The sequence below is a fragment of the Aricia agestis genome, chromosome 10 (genome assembly GCF_905147365.1).
Source record: "Aricia agestis chromosome 10, ilAriAges1.1, whole genome shotgun sequence".
Taxonomy (NCBI): Eukaryota; Metazoa; Arthropoda; class Insecta; order Lepidoptera; family Lycaenidae; genus Aricia; species Aricia agestis.
In genome coordinates this window covers 8,784,884-8,811,104 of record NC_056415.1, presented here as the reverse complement: position 1 = coordinate 8,811,104, position 26,221 = coordinate 8,784,884, and the positions used below count along the sequence as shown (strand labels likewise).

The following is a 26,221-nucleotide window of genomic DNA, read 5'->3' as shown; positions in this document are numbered from 1 at the left end:
GTACTGCACAGGCTCTATGTCCGGCGTGGTTTTAATGGGTAAGCCCGACCCTCTCGCTGGGAGTCCCATATACCTTTGGGGTGCTTCAGCTTAACTGAGGCACACCCCCAACCCGGGGCATTCATAAATGGTTTCCCCTGCACACCAAAAAAATATGGATAACCACGATTAAACCATGATTGCGAAACTGTATATAAATATCTATTAATATATTTTCGTCAAAATAAATTGATTAACCATAGAAACTTGGTCACGCGAATTAATTACATGGAAAAGCCTTTTTTTTTTGGGAATTTCCAAGTCGTAAAACAAAAATTGTTTAGAATGACCCCCTTTCTGCTGTATATGTTCCTTCCGGGATGAAAAGTAAACTATTCTACTAAATTTGCTGTTTTATGGTTAATTTCCCATACACAATTAATTTAGATTAGGTATTGTTTATATATATTAATACACATTTTCTTACTATTATTACCAATAATAGTAAGAAAATGTGCCCGTCTGTCTGCTTGTTATCTATTCACGCATAAGGATTGGCTGAATCGATTTAAATTAAATTTTGCCCGAAACGACATGAGATAATTTTCAGACTTACGTCTTGTATTCGGTGTATACGTACAGTCACTTCGTTAAACATCCACCAACTATCTAATTGCTGGTAGTTAGTTTAAACCCAATAGTTTTTAAAAATAATAATTACTAACAAATAATTAAAAAACCCGCATTTACATGGTACAAGAAGGCAATCTTAAATACTTTAATCCTTAGACCTTTAGGGTCAAATATTTTGTCACAGGCCGTAAAAGGCCTAGAGGTATGTTAATTAAAAGACATTAATAATAATGGATGACAAATCATTTATTAATTTTGACAATGAAGGTCACCACGTGAGGCGCATGACGTGATCGGTCTTCCTCTTCGACGACTTGATAAAACCTAGAAACTGCAGCTCCGAAACTGCGCGGGTGAAGCGGGCTCTGAAACAAAATTATAGATATTATAATATTTTATAGGCTTGGCTTCCTTATTACATTTCATGTTTATGGTGGGATATTTTATACTAGACTAAAAGACAATCCCGCGTGATACAATTCTTTTATCACGCGGTTACCTACGTTTTCGGGGGTAAAAAGTATCTGCATACAAAATTTTAGCAGTTCAGCGGTTTGAGCGTGAAGAGGTAAAAAAAAAGAGACAGAATCATAACAGAGACAGAAAGACGGACAGACACACTTTCGCACACATAATATTAGTATGGATGTTGGCCGCTATGTTGACTGCGCAGAAATACGTTTATCGGGCGGAAAGGTCGCACGGGTTTTTTTCGCTAAACGAAAATTAAAAAAAGCATACTTAATTATTATTGTAATATATAAAAACCGAGAAAGAACTGGATAATTGCATATTTTGGTGGTTTTGTTACAACTTATTATTATTCAATATGATATATTGAATAATAATAAGTTGTAACAAAACCACCAAAATATGATCATATTGAATAATAATAAGTTGTAACAAAACCACCAAAATATGCAATTATCCAGTTCTTTCTCGGTTTTTTTTAATTTAGTCTGGTTTTCCAGAAACATAAATAAAATAAAAAATATATTTAAATAAAAGTATTTCTTTTATTTGTATATTTTAGTTATATATTTTTTAGTTTTGTAGAAAAAAATAAATACTTACTTAATTTTTTTTATTTTTCTTAGTATCTATTCAAAAGCAATTATTAATAAAAAATTGATTTTTATTTATAGCTGATACTTGATAGATACGCCGGTTTCTACTGTATCATCGGTCAATAAATTCACCAAGTAAGTTTTGTAGAGAATCTGTTCAAATCACAGCAAAAAAACATAAGTGCCACAAGGTTTTTTCAAACAAAGTTATGTATATCATGTGAATTATTTTTTAAAAGTTAATAGCCAATGAACAACCGACAAGGAGGAACTAATATTATTATGGAACAAAATATTTATAATTGCTAATGAAATCTGTTTTGTCTGTGAAACATAATCAATTTGGAGGAAAATGGAAATTACTGAACAGCTATTGAATGTCTCCACGGCTTTTAGAATAGAAATAGCTCATTTAATATTTATAAATATTAAATACATGTTATAATCAAATTAACTCTGTAATAATAAAACTAGCGCCATGTCTAAAAAAGTATGTCTGTTATGTGATAAGTTATATTCTGACAAATCAGACATTAAAATTTATAATAGACGAGCTTTTGCCCGCGGCTTCGCTCGCGTTAAGAAGTATTATTATATACAAACTTTCATCCCCTATTTGAACCCCTTGGGGTTGGAATTTATCAAAATCCTTTCTTAGCGGATGCCTACGTCATAACATCTACCTGCATGCCAAATTTCAGCCCGATCCGTCCAGTGGTTTGGGCTGTGCGTTGATAGATCACTATGTCAATCAGTATATATATATATATATATATATATATATATATATATATATATATATATATATATATACAGTGGATTTCGTTAGTAACGACTTCGGTTGTAACGACATTTTGCTTATAGCGACGCCAAACTTACGCCCCTTGAATTTAAAGCATACTGTCGCAAGAAATTCTTTCGGAAATAGCGACTTCGGATGTAGCGACGATTTCGGGTGTAGCGACTTTTTTTATGAACCCTTTATGACCGGTTCCTAGAAATCCCATGCGGACATTGCGACTCAGTCGACAAAGGCGCAAAGACGCGTTAATAAAACCATTAAGCTTTCTTATCCTTTACGTTCACAGATGTTCAAACAAATGTTAAGCATGTTTCTTTAACTTGTGAATATGGCTCCTAGACGTAAATTTACAACCAATTATTACAATTATTATCAGCGTAAGCAATCTTTGTGGATTGTAAAAATTATATGAATATTGACATATGTGAAGTGAAGGCTAAAATAATTTAGATTTAGAAGGAATTGTGAAAATAGAATACACTCTACAGCGTGCACAAAAAACTAAACTTAAACAGTGCACTATCATACGTTTTTCAATAAAACCCATGTACTTATAATAATACTTAAATAAATAATAAGTAAATATGTACATATTATTGTATTTGTTTTTTTATTATTTCGGATATTGAGACTTCTGGATATAGCGACGACATTAACATGGTCCCTTCGGCGTCGTTACATCCGAAATATACTGTATATATATATATATTTTTTTTTTTGCGCAATACACAAGAGCACTCTGGTTGTTACGCAGGAGTTATGTTATAGTGCCCAAGTGTGTGCGCAATACACAATAGCACTCTGGTTTCAATGAAACCAGGCCAGTTAAGCAGGAGTAATTTTATAGTGCCCAAGTATGTGTGCAATACACAAGAGCACTCTGGTCGTTATGCAGGAGTTATGTTATAGTGCCCAAGTGTGTGCGCAATATACAAGAGCACTCTGGTTTCAATGAAACCAGGTCAGTTATATATATATATATATATATATACAGTGTGTAACAAAAATAAGTGATAATACTTTAGGGTATGTACGTGTTCCTTGTAGAGAGTTCACTGTGAAAGTAGCAGCGCTGAAAGACGAAACATTTTTTTCACTTTTGTATGGACAAGGGCGCGAGCGTCACGAGTTTCCCCATACAAAAGTGAAAAAAAAATTTGGTCTTTCAGCGCTGCTACTTTCACAGTGAACTCTCTACAAGGAACACGTACACACCCTAAAGTATTATCACTTATTTTTGTTACACCCTGTATATATATATATATATATATATATATATATATATATATATATATATATATATATATATATATATATATATATATATATATATATATATATATATATATATATATATATATATATATTTAATATCTATGGACGCTTCACACCTTCCGTCACACGGGCCGTCAGTCTGGCCCCGTGCTAAGTACCTAAAGGACTTGTGTTACAGGTACCCCAGACAACGGAGAAAGATCATAACGACAGCTCATAAATGTTCGGTAATTTATGAGCTGTCGTTATGATCTTACTCACGTACTCCTCTACATTTAAACATCCTGCTAGTGTAGTATTGCAAAGGTCTCGCAGTAGGCCGACCCGGCGTGTAAGCCCAGAATCGTCAAAAGCACTGGATAAATTAGTCCATACTTCTTTTGCAGTTGTGCATTCTTGAATATGAATATAGTTGATTGAATCAACAAGAAGTATTATCTTGGATCTAGCCTTGGTGTCACGCTTTTTGTCAATCACAATGGAGTCGTCATGTTCCACGCAGTCCCACAACTCTTCGTGCTCTAGGTAGGTTTTGACTGCAAAACGCCATGTGGCATAATTTTCACGGCCGGTTAATTTCACAATTAATGCAAGTGACTTATTTGCGGACACTGTGACCAATTTTGAAATGAAATGAAATGGAATGAAATATATTTATTGCAAGAATGTAGTGCATTACATAGGTCTTCAAATTAAAAATACTGTTCTATACATCCTGCCATCCAGGTGGCGTGCAAAAGTCAAAGTAAACATTTAATATAATATTGAAAATTAATTTATAGAATTACAAAATTAGAATCGATTACAAAACGAAGTCCGTAATTATTAAATTAGCATTAAAATATCCATTAGAAGTCAAAATAAGTAAAATTCATAAAAAATAAGTAGCAAAATGTCAAAATTACAGTAATAAATTCAATTATAGTTCATATATTCTTGGATACTATAAAAACTTTTTTCTGCAAACCACTTTGTAATTTCTCTTTTGAATACTAGGTTATTAAGGTCTTTAAAATGATTTGGCAATTTATTATATATTTTGATGGCATTAATATATACATTTCGTTTAAAAATATCAAGCCTACACTGGGGCATATATAATTCAAATTTATTTCTTGGTGGGGCGGTTCTTCCATTTGCATTTGCACTTAGTATAAAGTATTCTGGATGCTGTTTCACAAATACATTAATATCTCTTAAATACATACAAGGTAAAGGTAAAATGTGAAATTTTTCAAATAATGGTTTACAGTTATCCAGTGACCACGCTCCACATAAAAAAAGACAAATTTTTCCAATTTACTACAAACATGTTCTACGTGTAATTTCCAGTCGCAGCGATCATCAATTATTAGTCCTAAAAATTTTGTGTTATTTACCGTGTCAATGTTTGTATTATTATATTGTATGTCAAGGTTAATTTTTTGTGTCTTAGAGTGTCCGAATTGTATAATTTTTGTCTTATTTAGATTTACTTTTAAGTTATTGTTTTCAAGCCATTTTAATATTTTGTCAAGTATGTTTTTTATTAAGTTTTGAAATAATTTTTATTTTTACATTTAATTGCCAAAGTTGTGTCATCAGCGAATAATACTGTTTTATGATCGATAGCATTGGGAAGGTCATTGATATAAAGTAAAAATAGAAAAGGGCCTAGGATACTTCCCTGAGGGACGCCAAACGCATTAATTAAAAATTTTGATCTGATAACTCTTTTAAAACCATTTTTTAATCTGGATATTTCTACACATTGTAGACGATTGGATAAATAATATTTAAGCCAACTATTTGCCTTACCTCGTATGCCGTAACGTTCAAGCTTGTAGAGAAGCAGTTTGTGATCTACAAAGTCGAACGCTTTTGTCATGTCCAGAAAAATGGCTGCTACAAGATTCCTGTCATTTATCGACTCAGTAATATATTTAATGAGATCAAAGCAAGCTAATGTGGTATTGCTGTTCTTTTTAAATCCAAACTGTTCGCTTTTCAGTATTCCATGGTATATGAAAAAATCATATAATCGTTTTAGTATACTTTTTTCAAAAATTTTCGACAATACCGGTATCAATGAAATAGGACGGTAATTATTCATATCAGTAAGGTCTCCCTTTTTAAATAGCGGTTTAATAATAGATTTCTTTACTAATTCTGGAAAGCTGCCTTCCTCAAATGATAAGTTTATTAAGAAACTCAGAGGTTGGCTTATATGTTTGGCGCATGCCTTTATTATTTTAGTTTTAAGATTATCAAATCCTACTGCATTTGTGTTATTTAAGGTTTTAATAATACTATTTACTTCGTATTGGTCTGTCGGCTTTAAGAATATAGTATTTGTTAAAGTCGAATTAATATAGTTCCTATCAAAGTTAAATTTAAATTTGCACTAAAAGTTAAAACAACTGAACACGTTTTAATGGCAGCACGTGTGTAAAATTTTACAGCACTGATTTTTGCACCAAGTCTGATTTTTTACTACAGTGTTTTTATTTATCGGGCTTTCTGGGCCCCTAACCTGTTGTTTATATATTGAAATAACTTATAAGCACTGACAATAACACTTTATTTAATTAAGTTTTACAGAAATGCAACTCACGCTAATAATGTTCACAGAGCAGAGAGATGACATTGGTCATAGACCACAGATCAAATAAAAATATAAAGGGCGGGAAATTTAAATTATTACAACAAAAATATTTGGGTTATATAATTCGTCTTTGCCCTATATAACCTTTAGCTGTCAACTAGGTCTTGTTCAGAATATTTATGCGCCAAGTTCTGTTGGATTCTGAATAGTTTTCAAAAAAAGGTCTATGTATTTTAGGTTGTGTAACTCTAATAAAAATATAGCTGCCTGTCTCTGTTTTCCTTGACAAGACGCGAGATGTCGACTACAGCGCCTATAGAAAAATCTCCCAGCGCGAATAAGTTTTGTCACCAACGTATACAGGGTGTAACAAAACTAAGTAATAATAATTTATGGTCTGTATGTGTTCCTTATATGTATACTGTACTTATACAGTATACATTGTGTAACAAAAATAAGACGTGATAATACTTAAGCTTGCTTGGCTTGCTTGGCTTGATTGTGAAAGTAGCAGCTCTAAAAGATTTTTTTGTAATTTAAGTTACGTTTTAACCACTGCTACTTCCACAGTGAACTTAATACAAGGGACTCATACAAACCCTAAAGTATTATCACTTTGTTTTGTGACACCCTGTATACATTTTATTGCAAAAGACTTTGCGACGCGACGCAAGTTAAATAGGGAATGAAGGGTGAGCAATGAGCAGGAAAATAATATTCATTTCGAAACATTTGATTATCAATACTAATATATGCGCAATCATGAAATGTATAGAAGTCATTAAAAATTCTTACACAGTTAATCTTTTTTTTTGATAATCGATAACGACCAACAGAAAACTCATGATCGATGATCATCCCTCAGATGCAGTGCCGTAAATAGCCTTTTTTGCGCCCTGTGCGAGGGCGCCCTGTTTTTTTAGATACCTAAGTAACTTTTTTTTTTTTTTTTACGCAGAGAAATGCTGTGACGCATTCGACGCAGGGGATGGGGACTCCCACTGCGGATATGTGGGGCTCGCCGCGGCGAAGATGGTGAGTGCCGCGGCCCTACCCACTAAAACTCTGCGGTGCTCCTCTCCACCACTTTTAACGGTGACGTGGGAACTGTACAGACACCACATCACCGTCAGTGGACGTCTGCTTGTTGCAGACTCCTCTCTGTGGGGGCGTTTACTCGCCCCCCAGGCCAAACAGAGGCCCCTGTAGGGGCTTGCTTAGACCATTCCACTGCCTTTTGTCGCGATGCACACGAGCACCCTGCGCATCACGACCCTCTCGGGGGCTCAGTGCAATGGACGACGGCATCCCCATACCGTCGCCCTGAGCACCCCGGTTATGGCGGGACGTTGTTGTCGCCATTGTTGGCACGACGTCTTCGCCTTGGCCGTCTTCTGGGGTCGAGCGCCTCTCTCTCTCTTGTGCGCTCGGCCTCTTCTTTAGCAGAGATGACCTCTTCCGCGAAGTCTTCTACCGCTTTCCATTCCGGGTCACCGCGCAGCATTGAGCGAATCAATGCTGGCAGTGTCAAGTCGTGTCCAATGGCGGCCTCGAGGGCCGCACGTTGTCTAATCCAGGAGGGACAGGCCGTCACGGTGTGCTCGGCCGTGTCCCTGTCCGCGTCACAATGATGACAGCGTGTGGTCTCTTCTCTTCCAGCGATCTCGCACAGGTACCGACCGAAGCACCCGTGCCCGGTCAGCACCTGTGTGAGGCGGAACGAGAGTGCTCCGGCTTCTCTGTCAATCCATTCTTTCAGAACAGGGCGGATGGCTAGGATTAGATCCACGCTAACTCGTGGATTTTCTACCCGCTCCTTCCACTGTTCTATGGCCCTCTCTCTTGCGTCGCTCCTCCACCGACGTACGGCGTCCGGTAGGGGGTTGCCGCTCCCCGCGCGGAACGCTGCGCAACGCCAGAAAACGTCGGCGAGGGCACGCGCGTCCAAGTCCCAGGGGATGGCTCCCGCGAGTAGGCACGCCGCATCCTTAGAAATTGTGCGGTAGCCTCGAACGGCTCGGGTAGCCATCACCCTTTGCAGCCTGCCCAATGCGAGCTGATTTTCATGCTGCAAACGATCCGCCCAGATCGGCGCACCATACATGACCAAGATACCTAAGTAACTATGCTATGTATAGGCCTGTTTTATTTCATTCAGGGTGATAAAATAAAACATGGTGTTGACTGTTGGTAGACCAATTATTATACTATACTAAATTTTTGGAAAACATACTTTTTTTAAAGAACTGATATGGGCAAACAAGCAGGCGAGCCGTCTGATATCAAGTAGACCTTTCGCCTGTTATACCACCCACACTGTGCAGCACTAGGGGCGCAGTGGGAACTTATCAGAAGCAAAGCGAAAAAATAATAGTCCTGCCTGGTCTGGCGATTTTCGCGCCCCCTCAGAGTCTACGCCCTGTGCCTGGGCACCGGTGGCACCGCCCTATTTACGGCACTGCTCAGATGACGTCATATAATTACGACCAACAGGTTTATTTCATAGATATTCGTTAGGTAAACTGAGAAGTATTTAAAATATTCAACATCCGCATAATGTTCAGTGAAAAAATCGATGTGTATTCTAGTCAAACTGAGACACATGACTCAAGGTCGACGCAATTATTTAATCGTTTACCTTAATGTATCGAAACGTGTGAAATTATTAATAGTTGTTATTTTAATACGAATACGATTATCCGGAATCGGAGTTACTTAATTAAAAAATTGTGATATGACATCATATTAATATTATTGTTTTTGTCCTCAAAGAAGATATAAACTCGATATTGACCTCACTCAAATCAAATCGGTACATGCGTAATAGGCCGCTGCTTACTAGACCATGGCATTTTTAACCGACTTCAAAAAAACGAGGAGGTATATATATTCGGCTGTGGATATTAGATAAGTATATATTTTTTTTGTAAGTTCGACCACTACTCCGCCGTTTGTGAACCGATTTTCAAAATTTTTGTTTTGTTATATTAGGTTTCACTCCAATTTTAACGCATAGATAGCACTTCTACTACGGGGTGTAACAAAATTAAGTGATAATACTTTAGGCCAGGGGTCACCAAATGGCGACCGCGGTCCGCATCCGGACCGCCGACCCGTTGTGTGCGGACTGCGGACCAAGCATTTTCGAAGATGAACTTCGTTAAAAATATATTTTGGTTTCGACATACTCGGTCATGCGACATTATGCGACATTATCGGTCGATAATATCGCATGCGTTATTGCGATACCTGTTTTCAGTACATTTTGTATTAGGACCTAAAATGCATAGACGTTTTATAACAAAAAGACAGACTCATTCGCATTTATTAGTAGGTATAGACTGAGAATATGAAATATCAATATGGAAGCCGAATATAGAATATGGAAATTGAAAAGAGAAATTAATGACGAAAAGTTAATTATGAATTACTAGACGACGCCCGCAACTCCAAAATTCGTTTATCGCGTAGGAATCGTACATTTTTCCGGGATAAAAAGTATCTTATGTCCTTTCCCGGGACTCAAACACACTCCATACCAAATTTCAGCAAAATCGGTTCAGCGATTTAAACTTGAAGAGGAGGAGGAGACAGACGAACAGACAGACACACTTTCGCATTTATAATATAAGCATAGATATATATTAGAGGGTATAATATATAAAGGCCGGCAACGCACCTGGAGCTCTTCTAATGTTGCGAGTGTACATGGGCGACGGTGGTTGCTTTCCATCAGGTTACCCGTTTGCTCGTTTGCCCCCTTAATTTATAAAATATATATATATATATATATATATATATATATTAGACCGGTTCAAAAAAATCGACTATTTTTTTTTTCAAAACCCGCAGTGAAATATCTTTCTAGTAATGAAAAAAGAAGCCTGTGAAAACGGGAGCTCTTAATATCAATTTTGAAAGGTCGCTCATCGTGAATTTCTATTTTACGTTTAAATAACATGGGAAAAAAAAATTTTTAAATTTGGAATTTTACAACTCATTTTTGAATTAACATGTCGGGATGAGCGATACATATTTTTGAAGAAAATTGAACGCTCTAAATAAATTGTCTCTTATGTTTTTTCTGTAAGTTCACTCCTTCAAAAGTTATTCGAGTTTAAAATCCAACATGTAATCAATTCAACGTTTTTTTTTAATTTTTCTTAAATATTTCATAATTATTATTGAAAAAAAAAATTTGGCTTAAAATATTGAATCATCAAGTTTAACGTCGTTGATAAAGTAGATCTTTATGATTCTGCTATTAAAAATAGTTGACTTTTTAATTTGAAGTTTACAAAAAATTTGGATTGTATGTACATAAATTTTGGAATAATGACCAACTGTGGTTTATAGGAAATGTAGTGCACTTCTTTACCGGTGAAATAGAGATGTGCTGTAATATCAACTTACTTTTTCGGTACTGTTGCTCAATTGTTGTTCTGGTTCCTAGCTGTTTGTTATAATTACGATTTTGAAATGTAAAAATGAATGTAAATGTAATTTTGTAATGTTATCGTAAATTTTATCAACTGAAAATAATCGTGTTAAACGTAAAGCTATCAACTATACAATTAATAAGTGTACAATATTTTTTTTGAAGATAAGTATTATTATTATATCACAATTAAGGAAAAAAACGTTGAATTGATTACATGTTGGATTTTAAACTCGAATAACTTTTGAAGGAGTGAACTTACAGAAAAAACATAAGAGACAATTTATTTAGAGCGTTCAATTTCCTTCAAAAATATGTATCGCTCATCCCGACATGTTAATTCAAAAATGAGTTGTAAAATTCCAAATTTAAAAAAAAAAATTCCCATGTTATTTAAACGTAAAATAGAAATTCACGATGAGCGACCTTTCAAAATTGATATTAAGAGCTCCCGTTTTCACAGGCTTCTTTTTTCATTACTAGGAAGATATTTCACTGCGGGTTTTGAAAAAAAAAAAATAGTTGATTTTTTTGAACCGGTCTAATATATATATAAATTATATCATACTGTATAACAGGATCCTCGGAGCGGTCATCATCATCATGATCGGGGCGCAGCACAGCAGCGAAGGCCTGCAGCCAGTCGTACAGGTTGATATGTTTGCCGCACTCGCGATGCAGCTTGTACGCCAGACTTACGTCGGGTAACGTGTCAGATACGCTGTCAGTCGACGGGAGATGGCAGCAATTGCACTGGAAGATAAGTTACGGTAAACAAGGCTTCCGAAACAAGAGGTTTGAAGTAAATCCACGGACATACAACTCCTTCCCTTAGAAACGTTAGGAGTGAGGATCCATATTTGAACCAAGGAAAACTTAGAAATTGCATATTATTAAAATGTCTTTTTTTGAATGATTACAGGGAGATGCTACAGGCTGTTGTTGTATCCACAAAAATTTTATTCATTAATACAGGATTTGAAGCCCTTTAGTGGAACAAACATACATAGTACAGTCACAGACTACAAGTTCATTTATTATACCACTATCCAGTCATTACAGATAAAAATATGTAATGCCTGAATGAAAAAAATAGCAATCCAAAAAGTATTTTTGTTTTCTATCATGTCGCTGCGGATTGCCTTTAAAAGTATAATATTATATTTTATTTATAAAATATTTTCAAAACAAATATTTTATAAAAAAAATAAAAAGAAAGAACGCTGCTGCTTCAATTTTGTACCTTTTCTTTTAGATTTCTGTATTCTGACTATGATTTTTGTAGGTTTAAATTTATCAGCAAAATACCTGCAAATAATACACCGGATTGCTGAGAGCAGTATGTAGCGCTCCTCGTGGCGACCCAACAATCTGTTTCTTGATGTTCTGTACATCTGTGAAGAACATTATCTCGTAGAACGGTCTAGTATGGGGCGGCTGCAGACCCTTGTAGAACACCTCTTCTAAGTAACTAACGAACCTCGACCGAACCATCTCGTATTCCGACTCTACTTTCTCCACTTTAGTGGCTTTTAACAATTTCTGTAACATAAAAAATTGGAGAATTAGGTGTGAAAACATACATATAAAACATACATAAACAGCGTGCAGGAATGAGATTAAATAAATCTTAAACATATATTACGGTAACACAATAAACTCCTAACTAATAAAAATATCCACACCATATACAGAATATATATAATATAAAGAACACAATATTAAAACCATATTAATTACTAATGTTATAAATGCGGTAATGTGTCTGTCTGTCTGTTACCTCTTCACGCCCAAACCGTTGAACCGATTTTATAGTTTGGTATGGAGATATAAATGCGGTAATGTGTCTGTCTGTCTGTTACCTCTTCACGCCCAAACCGTTGAACCGATTTTATAGTTTGGTATGGAGATACCAAACAGCAAAATTTAAGTCCCGGGAAAGGACATAGGTTTTTATCCCGGAAAAATGTACGGTTCCCGCGCGATAAACGAATCTTAGCATAACAGAGTTGCGGGTGTCATCTACTACGTCTATAAACACCATAGTAATCCAATGTTTTATCCCTGTCTGATATCTACGTAAAAGTCGTTTAATAAAGACAAGGACAAAACATTGTATGACTATAAATAAATGTCTACATACAAAGTCGACCCTTATAGGACAAAACGCTGCACGCTGTAACCTGTAACACGTGTCAACTTGCAAAAAATGAGTTTAAAACTTTTAAGCTCAGCGCACGTCTTAGGGCACAGCGAAATGTAATATGGAATATTTTGGCCGAAAACTTGTCCTGAATTTTGTGAGTTTAATCAATACAAAGGTTACATCAATATTATTATTACAAAACGATGTAACCCGGGTTGCATTGTTTTGTCGTAACAGGGCTGTAGTGTAGATACTTTTATTAATAAGAGGGTCATTAAATAAGCCTCACACAGCTATAACTATACATAAAAGGATTTAAACATAATAAGACTTACCTCCTTTAACTTTGCTCTGCTAGAAACAATGTTTTCCGATACTTCCTCTTTCTCCATACTAATTTGTGTCGTTGCTTCGTTCCTAGCTTTCTCAATCTGTCTCAGAAACATTAGGAGATGAACACGAGTGTTCTCAATAAAATCTTTTCCTAAATCTGTTTCTTTTGGAATTTCAGTTACTTTATTTTTCATAGGAGACAATCTGAGTGGCTTCAGAGGAGAAATTGCTTGTAAAGATGCGTTCACTTCTTTTAATGCATTCTTGATAGTTTCTATTAATTTCATTTGAGATTGAAACTTGATTAGTTGCATACACTCCTTAAAGGCTGGAGTGCTTGATATGCTTTCGGTGGCACATTTCGTATATATTTCCCGTACCTTAAATACAAGAATTTAATGTTATACAATAAAATAATAATATTATGTAAGTGTTAAGTACAAAAAAGTTAAAGTAGCAAAATCATGTGGTTAATTGCGTTAAAAGCTGACAATGTTTTTTTTGAAAATAATCTGTACTTCACGCGAATCTGAAAGGCATATATCACAGGGCGTTTGGCAGCAGATTTTGTGCAATATATGTTGTCAAACGCCAGCCAGTCCAGCCCTGGATTTATAAATAGGCCGTATAGGCTGCGGCTACGGGCAGCCGCGGCAGCTTCCTAGAGGGGGGCGGCAGATTTCGTACATGGGGCAGCGGGAATAAAGTGACCTACACTCATAAAAAATTTGGATCCGTCACTACCCTTGTCGCATAGCTGTCTCAAGCGACGTTGTCACCCTATAAAACCCACACTTATAACATTTTTGACAAAATAATCTACTGGCGCGCACTTAGAAAATATTGTATAATAAGTTTGAATATTTTTGTATTACTTACAGTTTTTCCTAGAATATTCTTTGGCAAGTCTTTAGTGAATGCAGCAAATAATCTCACACACAGATAAAACACTACAGTATAATCATGGAGCTTGTTAATTTCCTTGAACAACACCTCCTTAAAATAATTATCATCCTCAAATAATTTAATTTTGGTTCTGCAGTCTTTTGCTTCTAGGAACGGTCGGAACGACATTAGCCGTCTTATGTTCTCCAGATCATCTTTACTTAAGTTTACTATAGCCTCATCTAAATCATCTTTTTGGCAGCAGAGTGATTTTATATTGTTTCCATAGAAATGTTCCATCATGCAATACTGCAAAATTAAAAACATATTATATACAAAGTAGCCCTTAATGTTATGACAACAAACTACAAACAGTACAAGTTAATATATTACCTTTATACTTTGGATAATGCCTGTAACAGAGAAATCATAAAACAGAAAAACATCCGTCAACAATTCAAAAGCTTTGCCCGATAAATGAAATGAACTGGTGTGAGTTAAAAATATATTTTCTAAAACCTAAAAAAAATGATAAACAAAATTAAAACAACACAAAAATAAAACATGGAGACAATGGTACAAAATAATAATTAACAAAATAAAATTAATTAGCTACATCATAATATTATAAAAATAATATTTCGTAAGTAATATTATGAAAACCTACGCACAAAATAATAATAAGGAGTTCCTTCATTTCAAAAATAGCAATATACAAGTTACAACTTACCTCATTCATATAAATATGAGATGGTGGTGAATGGAATACTTTTATGAGCAACTTGGCTGACACATTGTATGGTAACGACTTGTGTAATGCAGAGACAGATGTCGCTACACCAAATATCAGCAACAACGGAAGTGATGAAATGTAGGAACTGAAAGGCAGAGAAAATATTTATCATAATTTTAGACGAGAATTAAATAGCCCAAGTGCGAGTCGGACTCGCGCATGAAGGGTTCCGTACTATTATAGAGCAAAATTAGGCCAAATTTGTGTTTTTTGTATGGGAGCCCCTCTTAATTTTTTATTTTATATTAATATTATTATTAAATATCAAAGTACACATAAAACTAAGGATTGTGTGAAAAATTCAAGTACCTACTTGTTGCTAATATTGCATTAAGCAAAAAAGGCCAAGAAAAATCATATTTGTTGTATGGGAGCCCCCTTAAATATTTATTTTATTTTATTTTTAGTATTTGTTGTTATAGCGGCAACAGATATACACAATCTGTGAAAACTTCAACTCTCTAGCTATTACCGTTTTTGAGTTACAGCCTGGAGACATACAGACGGACAGACAACAAAGTCTTAGTAATAAGTTTCGGTTTTACCCTTTGGGTACGGAACCCTAAAAAGTGACATTTATTACCTTTAAGGGACTCAAAAGTGTCTTATCTATCAAGATTGATTCAGAATTTTAAGCATGAAAAGACAAACAACATAACAGACAGACTCAACCATGCAAAATTACACATTTTATAACAGAAAATCTCTACTTTAAAATGTTGGAAGAAATAAAAATAATATACCTCAATATCATGATAAAATCTTGCAGAATGTTGCTATTGAAACTTTCAAAGTCTGGCATTATAATTACTAGAGGTTGTAAAGGTTTAACAAACTTTCTTGGTGACTGTGTCGCCTCTTGCTCTTCGTACCACTTTTTCAGTGTCTTCATGGTACAATGACTTTTCTTAACTTTCGTCTTTATGGTGGTATTCATATCAAAGCTATCATCAATAACATCATCCTGTAAAAATATTTTGTTAATTTTAAATTATAGTAGTACAATATTATATTAACCAAATTCTAACATCATTTCCTCTGCATTTGATTGTACGGTAGAGTAACCAAGTCCCTTGACTCATTGTTTTTCAATGAGCAAGAATATTTTGTTTGTAAAATAATTTGTCTCTTATTTAAAGGAGGTGCAATATTATAATATCATTATTTGCTTTAACTCTAATGACTTTGAGAAAAATAGGAGAGTTCGCAACCTTGGTCTAAAAAAACCTATTTTTACCTTCTTGGATGTAAGTCCCACTTAAGAAAATCTAGGTTATAAATACCTGGGTCCTATTAATTAGCTGCCACACCGCATTTTCAACTAAATGTTTGATTGTTGTTGCATCTTGAGAATTGATCAAAGCTACATAAGAGGTCACATTTTCTCTGTAAGATAAGGCAAACAAATTTTTTTGATAATAAACAACATTATTCAAAATGTTAAAAGTTTTTTTTTATGATATAAGGGGGCATACGAGCAAACGGGTCACTTGATGGAAAGCAACTTCCATCGCCCATGGACACTCGCAGCATCAGAAGAGCTGCAGGTGCGTTGCCGGCCTTTTAATAGGGAACAGGGTAATAGGGGAGGGAAGGGAATAGAATAAAGTATGGAAGGGAATAGGGTAGGGGATTGGGCCTCCGGTAAACTCACTCACTCAGCGAAACACAGCGCAAGCGCTGTTTCACGCCGGTTTTCTGTGAGAACATGGTATTTCTCCGGTCGAGCCGGCCCATTCGTGCCGAAGCATGGCTCTCCCACGTATGATTTATAATAATATCTTAATATAGTGGAAAAAGTGCACGAAAAATTGTGTTTTATTAGTGTTCAACATGATTTTCCACCAAGAACCAACAGTAAAATCAATTACATATATTATTCAAAATAAGTTTAGAATATTAGAAAATTGGCTTCAATCAGACAATTACCTAATAAGTATTTTTTTTTAATTTTTATTAAATGGTCCAATATACCTCCTAGAATGCTTTTGCTAGCAATATTAGAATAGCTTGATAATAATCAACATAATACTCAAGTACAACAATGACTTTTGAATTAGAATATACTCACTTTATTCTATTAACTAAAGCTTTAAACTGGTTGATATGGTCAGGTTGATTGACTCCAGTGAGCAATGTGGCGCTCGGTATGATCCCTTCTAGAGAACTTAGATCATTCTCCTCGTAGAACTTGCCGACATGGTTAACTATATCATTGAGTAGTATGCTATATGTTTGTTCTTGTAATGCCTGTAAATTTTGTTTTAGAAGATAATAATTATTTACATAGGAACACTGTTATAAAATATTTGACCTCCATTTAAATGGTCATTCATTGACCAATAGTCCAATATAAACTTTTCTTCTTTAATCTATTTTATTTTTCCATAAATGTGATAAATAGATAATTGCAATGTGCAAGAAAAATACAATGGGCATTGTCCAAAAAAATCACATGTACTTTTATGTTTTTTTTCGTTAAAATAGGGTATTTTAAGAATATAAGTAAATTAAATAATTTTGAAATTCGTTGGCTAGTTTTTTCTCAATAAACTTTTAAAGTTTCGCTCTGAGGTCATCATCGGCCGCAATTGACTTCTGCAGCATGTTTTAAATTTCCTTTCAATCTTATTTATAATGGCTGGTTCGTCAAATGCAAGTTCTCATTATGTGAAAGCTGATACGAGAAGCTTACCAAAAGTTCGAAAAGTAATGTTGGTCGAATTTATTGCTAATTTAACGCCATTGAAGGTCAAACAAAGGTTAAACATATTTGTTTAAAAATATAAGTAACTAATGGGTATTTTTTTCGTTTAGATACAGAAAAACGATCACTGACCTTATTCCTCGAAATGTTTTTGTAATGAGCAAAATAAAAAAAAATGGACAATCCCCATTGTTGAGACAAATTAGCAATTTAGTGAGCTACAATATTCAAACATTCCCAAAAGCGTAGCATGCCTCGGCGGGGCCCCGTATATGCCCCGCGGGGGCCCCCCCTGGCCCCGGGGCCTCGTATAATTGATATGGCATATATGGCAGTAGCTACGCCACTGAACATTCCTCATAACTTTTAAAACTTTAAAATCTATGACAATGAATATTTATATTATCAAAACCTTACCTTTATTTGGCTCTTTATTAGTTGCCAGTTTTGGTTATAGGTAACATACCATGGTTCCTTAGTAAACATTGATTCAAAGAGGTTCTTCTTAGAATGTTTTTTCGGCTTTCCTTTTTTGAATCCATTGGGAAATAGAAATACCCCCTTAAAAATTAAAAATTTTATTTAAAAATGCTTGAGATACACGGATTTAACATTATAATGAGGTGAAACTACTCAGTTATTTTACCTTTGAAACTGAGACTGTTGGATCCATATTGATAGCCAATAAGCCCAGAAATAGTGTATATTAATTCGGGACAATGTTGAACTGTAATTGACTATTGTATTAATGAGAGATTTTAATTAAATATTCGACAATATTTCACTTTACACTTTTGAATAGTGATACATATTATTAGAGCAACAATATTATCACTTTATTGAGATTTAACTAAAGCTTAAAGCACTGAGATGAAACTTACAGTTACTGTGCTCTAATTTAATCAATTCTAGTTTCATAAATCTTAAATAAGAGGGTGATTTATGTGTAAAACATTAAAAAATATTTCACATTTCACCAGCCGCAGCTTGCATTAATGCGCGCTTGTTTTGAATTGTAACGTCAATGTCACACCCATGTCACACCACTTCAGCTGTCAAGTGCCAACTGTCAATATTTTTTTTTAATTGCTGCTACTTTCAAAGCGAACTCCATACAATATATTAATTTGAACACAGTGCACACCCTAGTCTCTACATTATAATTAATTATCACCTTGTTTTGTTACTCCCTGCAGGCTGCATGGTTGGAAAGCAACATTTTGGACGACACTCCAACATAAACCAGCGTCACCGTCAAAGTATCACCGAAAAACATTGACTGGCATTCTTTTGTAAACAGGGAGTCACCCTGCTGGTATCTTATAACATATTACGCCGGCAACGCACCTGCAGCTTTTCTGATGTTGCGAGTGTCCATGGGCGACCCGTTTGCTCGTTTGCCCCCTTAATTTATATAAAAAAATCAAAATAATCGGCCAAGTACGAGTATGACTCGCGCACGAAGGGTTCCGTACAGTTGTTGAGCTAAAATAGGCTAAAAATGTGGTTCCGTACCCAAAGGGTAAAAACGGGACTTTCTAAGATGTCCTAAAAACGCTTGCAGAAGACCAAACGAGCGCAGGATATTATCAGTCAATACGAAAATATAGTGCGTCAAGAATGTCTAGGAGGCGAAACTTTTTTTTTTGAGCAATAGCAACACTCTTTTGACATTTGTCCCTTTGTTGTATCAATACTCTATGACATAAAATTTACAAAACAAAGATTTTCAATTTGCTTAAATTTAGTTTTGCAATGTGAAAACTACATGTTACTGTGATTAATATGAATAATTAAAGTGAAAGACGTGTCATAAGTGCTGAAAATTTGAAGATTTTCATTGAAGAAAAATAGTAAAATGCGAAAATATTACTGAAATTCTCGCGTCCATATTTCCGATTCTGATCGCTCAATCACCATAGTAGCAGGTAATTAAGCGTTTGTTTTATAAATTTTGTTAGTTAATTTTATTGTTTATTGCAATTTTAAGTAGCCTGAGTAAGTATTATGTAGTTTATTAAAGCAATAATTTTACATAAACCCTATGTTTACGTAAACAATGAACTGTCAAAGAAATCTATCATATAACGCGCCTAACAATGATTGATACTTTGACTTAGGTGCTTTGCGTAATTATATATCTTAGATGCATATAAAATTCTCGCGTCACAGTATATGTGCTTAACTCCTTTAATACTTTGATGCAGTGTAATATAATATTACAATTTTTACTAGCCCACTCCTGTGATCTACAGACGTCTGACTGCTCATGCACAGAAATACAGCGAGTTCCTCACATTAAATACCTGGGCATTACTATTGACGAAAAACTAAACTTTCATGAGCAAATAAAAAACGTTATTCAAAGGATACGAAAATTAACGCATGTGTTTAAATGTCTCAGGCACATAACTGACTGGAAGCTGCTGAAGACAATATACTTCTCCCTCTGTCAATCCATCGTGAACTACGGCATAACAATCTGGGGGGGATCCGACAAAACGATAATGCTGGAAGCTGAACGTGCTCAGAGAATGCTTCTTAAAGTGGCGCTATGCCAGCCACGTCTCTTGCCCTCAGCAACTCTATATAAAATGGCAAATGTTTTAAGTGTAAGAAAATTATATATTCTAGAAGTAATCATTAGAAAACACAAAACTATAGAATATCAAGCCTCAAATTCCATCCTTCAAAATCGTAGATACTTTCACATTTGTCCATCCATTAGAGTCAACACTAGTTTTGCCAGAAAATTTTACAACTTTAGAAGTGGGGAAACTATACTACACTGCAAATAAATTATTTTCAATTTATCATTTAAACAACCGTGAATGCAAAATGAAGTTAAATGAGTGGTTGATGAAACTTAATTATGATGAAACTGAAAACCTGCTAACATAACATAGTGTTAATAATTACTTGTTAAGCTCCTAAACATAGACTCACACAAACACACACACGCACACGCATACACACACACACACACACACGCGCGCACACACACACACACACACACACATACACATACACACACAATAATTATAAAAGCTAGTAATACAAATTAGTTTTTGTTTTATATATATATATATATATATATATATATATATATATATATATATATTTTTTTTAATGTAGGTACAACGTTTCTTATTTATAACTTTTATGTATTGCAAACTCACTGTAAACAATTAAGTCATTAGTTAGTTAAGAGAACTAGAGAGGGGGAGCCAGGAGTCCCAAGGCACAGGGTAACCTAGTTTGGGCTCCTGTCTCCCACACAAGTCTATATAATATTATGTATGTCATATTTTTAATTTTGTTTTTATTTTCTTAATGTACTTGTTGTGGGAGAAATAAACTTATTTAATATTATTATTATTATTAATTTTTACGTTTTATGTTTACAGGTAGCAGAAAAAGCGTTTAACGAAATAACCGAAATAACTGGGAGAATATATGCTATCATTTTGAAAAAAAAACACTGAAAATAAATACAAGAAGTGGGAATTAACCCTTTATTAGGATATTGAAGAGCTGCTTATTGAAGATGAAAGTGCCTCTTCACTGTGACACCACTGCTGTAACTACATGGACCTAGAAAGTGGCGATGATTCTGTTTCCGGCTGTATTGTAGAATATTTGGATGATCATATTTTATTAAAATAATAAAACCGTGTTTTTAATTTATTTATTTTTTGTATTTTCATAAATAAGTAGCTCCTTAATAAAAAAGGAGTGAGCTTCTCTCAGCTTTCACTGGCAGTCATCAAAGTAGCAGTAGTCTGCAGCTCTCAGGGAGAGGGTACTTAAATAACAGGTGCTATAAATTCATAATATGTCTCACTACTGACTGGATGTCCCGGTGAACTTCGTTTCACTTATAAACCTTCCCTGGACTTCCAGGAATATTTTAAGACTAAAATTAGCCACATCGGTTCAACCGTTTAATCGAGTTATTGCATTTTTATATAGTCCATCAAGAAAGTGAAGAAATTAAAAGTGGAAACATCGTAATGTCATCCCTTTTTTCTTAGATTGATTTGAAAGGGATGACACTACGATGTTGCCACTTTTTAATTTCTTCACTTTCTTGACAGAGACAGACTATGATACAAAGATTATAATACTTTACATAGATTAGATTGTTTCTTGTAATGTCGTAAATTAAACACACTATAACTACATCATAATTATTTCAAATTTTCTTAACTACATAATATATAATTATAAATCATAATAATATTTACGTGTTTTTTACACTGTACTTAATATAAAGTATCAAAATCTTTTATAGTGACTGGATACAGTGTGGCCATAAGAGGCCACACCGGAAACAAGTGGCGACTCTATTAATGTCGTGACTTTTTTGACGGGCTGTACTTACGAAGAAGTCAAATGTAGGACTTATTTACAGAGAACGGCAATATTCATCAAATGAATCGGATGTCGTTGTTTTGGTCGATAAATATGTTTAGAAATAGGCTATGTTTTGATACGCTAGATGAATTTGTTTAGAATAAGATTATGATGTTTTATGGTACATTTTTAATGAAATAAAAATCATATAAATCATTTTTTGAAGGTGTCACTACTGACCACAGCCACTGTCACAACCGTCCTTGGGTTGTGGTCGGTTGTGACAATTTCCCTCTTTCTTTTATATTTGATTCCATGACTACCTAATACATCGCATTTTAGCATGATATGTTAGTATTTTTATGTAGACAAATAAATAAACTATGGTTTGTGACAAAAAATTTCTGGCTAGCTGTAAACAAAATTATTGTCTTCCATACCAAAATTGTCACAACCGTACCCAGTGTGAAAGTAACAGCGCTGAAATACCAAAAATTTTTTTCACTTTTGTATGGGGAAACTCGTGACGCTCGGGCCATTGCCCATACAAAAGTGAAAAAAAAATTTCGTCTTTCAGAGCTGCTACTTTCACAGTGAACTCTCTACAAGGAACACGTACACACCCTAAAGTATTATCACTTATTTTTGTTACACACTGTATACTTATATTTATAATTGGAATCTCGGAATCGGCTCCAACGATTTTCATGAAATTTTGTTTAATATAGGGGGTTTCGCGAGCGATAAATCGATCTAGCTAGGAATCATTTTTAGAAAATGTATTTTTATTCGTGTTTTATCGATAATTGATAAACTGAAAAATATGACTCTTCCTGACATCTATTGGCGAATAATAATACTATTTTGTGAGCAAGTAATTGCTTTAACGACACAACAGATTATATGATTTTTATTTCATTCAAGCTATTCCAGCAGATGGCGTTGTTAAGTAACACGAAGTCAATGAGTGTTTGCTATACCGAGCAAAGCTCGGTCATCCAGTTACTGGTAAATAAACCAAACATAATATGAAACACATTATAATTTTTGTATGTAACTGAATTTATTAATAAAAATATTTAGGCAAAACCTAAGAAAAGTAACTGAATAAAAGAATAACTACAAAGTAGATATTTACAAACGTTTTAAGTAATGTTTTCCAGAAAGAAACACTTATACATTTCAATAGTTTACGTCATTTTCTAGCTTCTATTAAAAAAATACTGTTGTAGGTAGTAGGTATGAAGACAATCTAATAAGTATTTATTTTTACTTCTTTTTCTCTTTTATCACGTAAAAGTTAGGTAGCTGTAGACATATTTACCAGTAGGTGCGTAAATAATTTTGTACCCACGCATTGCATGCACCTGTTCAAACTTTAATATACCTTTAAGGCTGTGTTGGCAAGTGGCAAGAATAAGAACAACATTGAGACAGCAGTCAGCACTGCTGTTTCCATGCTATTTCACCACTGACAAGTACGCTGGACTTATGATACCCACCTGCTTTTTGTGCCATTTTGAAGCGGAATCAGCGCCCCCAATGCGGGGGAAGAGAACTAAATCTGACGTAAACTTTAAATGGCCGCTTAATCGTTATTGGTTGTCATCACTAGTATTAGTTCCAAGTAATCTCACTAGGTACTGCTATCAGCGCCAATATACGTCATTTTTACGTCAGATTTAGTTCTCTTCCTCCGCATTGGGGGCGCTGTTTCTGCTTTAAATAAGCGCAAAAAATAGCTGTCATTTCAAAGGGTATTATAAGTCCAGCGTACAGCTCGACAAGGCTTTAAATGAACGTGGATGACATTGACGGGAGCGCTGCTGGTAAAGGAGAACTGTCAAACACATATCAAAAATGACGTTTTTGTATGATAGAAGCGTTTAGTTCCTTTTTTCGCCACGTTCATATAAAGCCTTGTCGAACTATACTTGTATAAAATATGGAAGTCAGTATGTTTCACACTCACAACGTCATGTCAATGTCACCATCATGCTGGTGTCATTTTGTGTGAAGGCTACTTCGCCATTGTCATAGACAATGTAATCCACGCGCCAAAACATCCTTGCAGGTAATATGCATAGGCCGTACTATCTCTTAAAAGATCGTTCGCAAACTACGTAAAAAAATATAAAAAGTAGTCTCGTCAAAATAGTTTGGGTACATTCTCTACAATAAATAAGTTTGTAAGTAAGTACTTTTCTATTTACTATGATACAAAGTTTGATATTGCTTCACTTTGGATTGGCACAACATAATAATTGAAAGATAATAAGGCACATATTATTATTTTATAGTTATTAGCACTATAAATTATTATAAACAGTTGCTATCTAATTCCATATTACAAAAATACTAACTATACAAACATTTCAATGTTAAATTAGTAGTAAGCCTTTGACTTTTTACAATAAACTCTAGGAATTACAACTAGTACAATAAATTAGACTAATATGACATGTCCGATGTCAATATAAAAACGATAACGAAATAAAAAAATGTGTGGAAATTGCATAATATTAAGGTACGTACAGACTAGCGTGACGTGAGTCGTGATTGTGACTTCTTTCTTTTTCGATTTGTGACTTACTTTCTCGGGATGGATCTTGCACGAGTTGCACACACTTACATAGGTATCGTTCTAAAGACGCCCAGTTTTTACTCCCTCTATGGGAAGTACCCAAAACACAACACGTCTAGATACAGGTGTAACAAAAGAAATTTCTTTAGAATTCATCAGTTCCTTTGTGTCGTTTTTCTATGTCAATTTTTAACCGACTTCCAAAAAGGAGGAGGTTATATATTCGGCTGTGGTTATTTTTATGTAAATAGTGTCTTGTGTGCAATAAATGTTAAATAAAATAAAAATATTATCTGTACCATTACACTGCTACACATAATCCCATTCATTCCTTAATTTCTGACTTCGTTATCGTTTTGCTACTGTCTGAGCCCCAACTTTTATCGTATGTCACTGGGGGGATCGAGGCGAGAGTGTAGACGCTTCGCAGGGGGAATGGCGGTCTTCTTCCGTATTAAACTTGTACTCCTTCTCCGTGGGCTGGTGTTCCGACGTCGGCGTGGACCGATGCTCGTTTGACGTGGTGGCTTCTAGGGGTGTAGTCGAGCTGAACGGTATACCTTCTGAGCTGTATACGTCGCCGGTACCGACGTATTCCGAGGGCTGGTAACCGTATGTGTTGAGGCTGGAAGGTAAAGGCAAGAATTAGTTTGGTATGAATGTAAATTATTCGTATGTAAGCGAGCCCCAAGACGATCAATTTTATAGTGCAATATCATGTATGTTATTGATCGTCTAGGGATAATAGTCCAGGGGCGTAGCTACCGCCGTATCAGCCGTATCAATTATACGGGGCCCCCCGCCTATGGGGGCCCCCAAGGTGCGTAAAATATTGTGCGTATTAAAACTGATAAAAAATTATAGAACTTTTATGGGACAGAAACGCCTGTCAGACCTGTCACTATTGTCCATAGAGGCAGAAAATTTAGAAAAACTAAAGTCATCAATCATCAGCTATCAATGATTTAATTAATTAGTTTGCAGAAAAAAGGCAAGGAGAGTTAATAATATTTAATTTGAATTGTTTTTTAAAAAGTGACAGATAGATAATTATGATGAATAAGTAAATATTTCTTATAATTTTAAGCAAACATTTTTTTCTTTTTTGAGAAATCTTTACCCTTCCTAAGGCCCCCAAACAAATTTTATATGGGGCCCCGCCAAGGTACGCTACGCCCCTGGATAATACCCGCCCGCCTTTCAAACTCATCGTCAAATAAATTGTTCAATGATATTGCACAATACAATTGATCGTCTAGGGGCCTACTAACAGTGCTTTGTTTGCCGAGAATTCTTTGTATACTTAGACATTATGCCTAGTACCTCATAATATTATTACTAGAAATAGACAGCGGCTAAGTATAATTTAATCTAACTTACCGTTATTAAAGAGCTAATAAAAATGACAAGTAAACAAATATAAATTGGTACTTAAGTTATTATTACGTTTTATTACTATTAAAATGGATTCTTTGAAGAAGCTTTATTCCCAGTAATTTACCTGCAGGTTTTCCACCGGATTTTCACTCTTGTGGTAACATTGAATAGTCGTGAATAACGCGAAATAATAACTATTACGTATAGATAGCGTTTAATTTGTTGCATTTGAATTCAGTAATCATTGCTTATTATCTCAATT

General features: G+C 34.7%; 2 protein-coding genes across 4 annotated transcripts in view; both read right to left on the bottom strand.

The window, feature by feature from the left end:
• Nucleotides 1-837: 837 nt before the first annotated feature.
• LOC121731141 (origin recognition complex subunit 3) lies at nt 838-18,643 on the bottom strand. Of its 3 annotated transcripts, none has more exons than XM_042120497.1 (13): nt 18,607-18,643; nt 18,289-18,410; nt 18,060-18,203; nt 17,007-17,185; nt 16,219-16,321; nt 15,679-15,899; nt 14,873-15,020; nt 14,536-14,661; nt 14,137-14,451; nt 13,260-13,637; nt 12,087-12,320; nt 11,347-11,531; nt 838-977 (listed from the first exon to the last, which is right to left on the bottom strand). In XM_042120497.1, exons 2-13 carry the CDS (start codon nt 18,313-18,315, stop codon nt 881-883), a joined length of 2,157 nt encoding a protein of 718 aa, XP_041976431.1. In that variant the 5' UTR covers nt 18,316-18,410; nt 18,607-18,643; the 3' UTR covers nt 838-880. The 3 variants fall into 3 exon arrangements, with proteins under 3 accessions (XP_041976431.1, XP_041976432.1, XP_041976430.1); XM_042120498.1 differs by having other exon boundaries at nt 18,289-18,379; nt 18,524-18,637; XM_042120496.1 differs by having other exon boundaries at nt 18,289-18,369; nt 18,524-18,637.
• Nucleotides 18,644-24,877: 6,234 nt separating this feature from the next.
• LOC121731072 (T-related protein) overlaps nt 24,878-26,221 on the bottom strand; it is a 29,867-nt gene continuing 28,523 nt past the window's right edge. Inside the window, exon 8 of the mRNA XM_042120402.1 lies at nt 24,878-25,207. Coding sequence (XP_041976336.1) covers nt 24,973-25,207 — 235 coding nt within the window. The 3' untranslated portion in view covers nt 24,878-24,972. The remainder of the gene's footprint in view (nt 25,208-26,221) is intronic.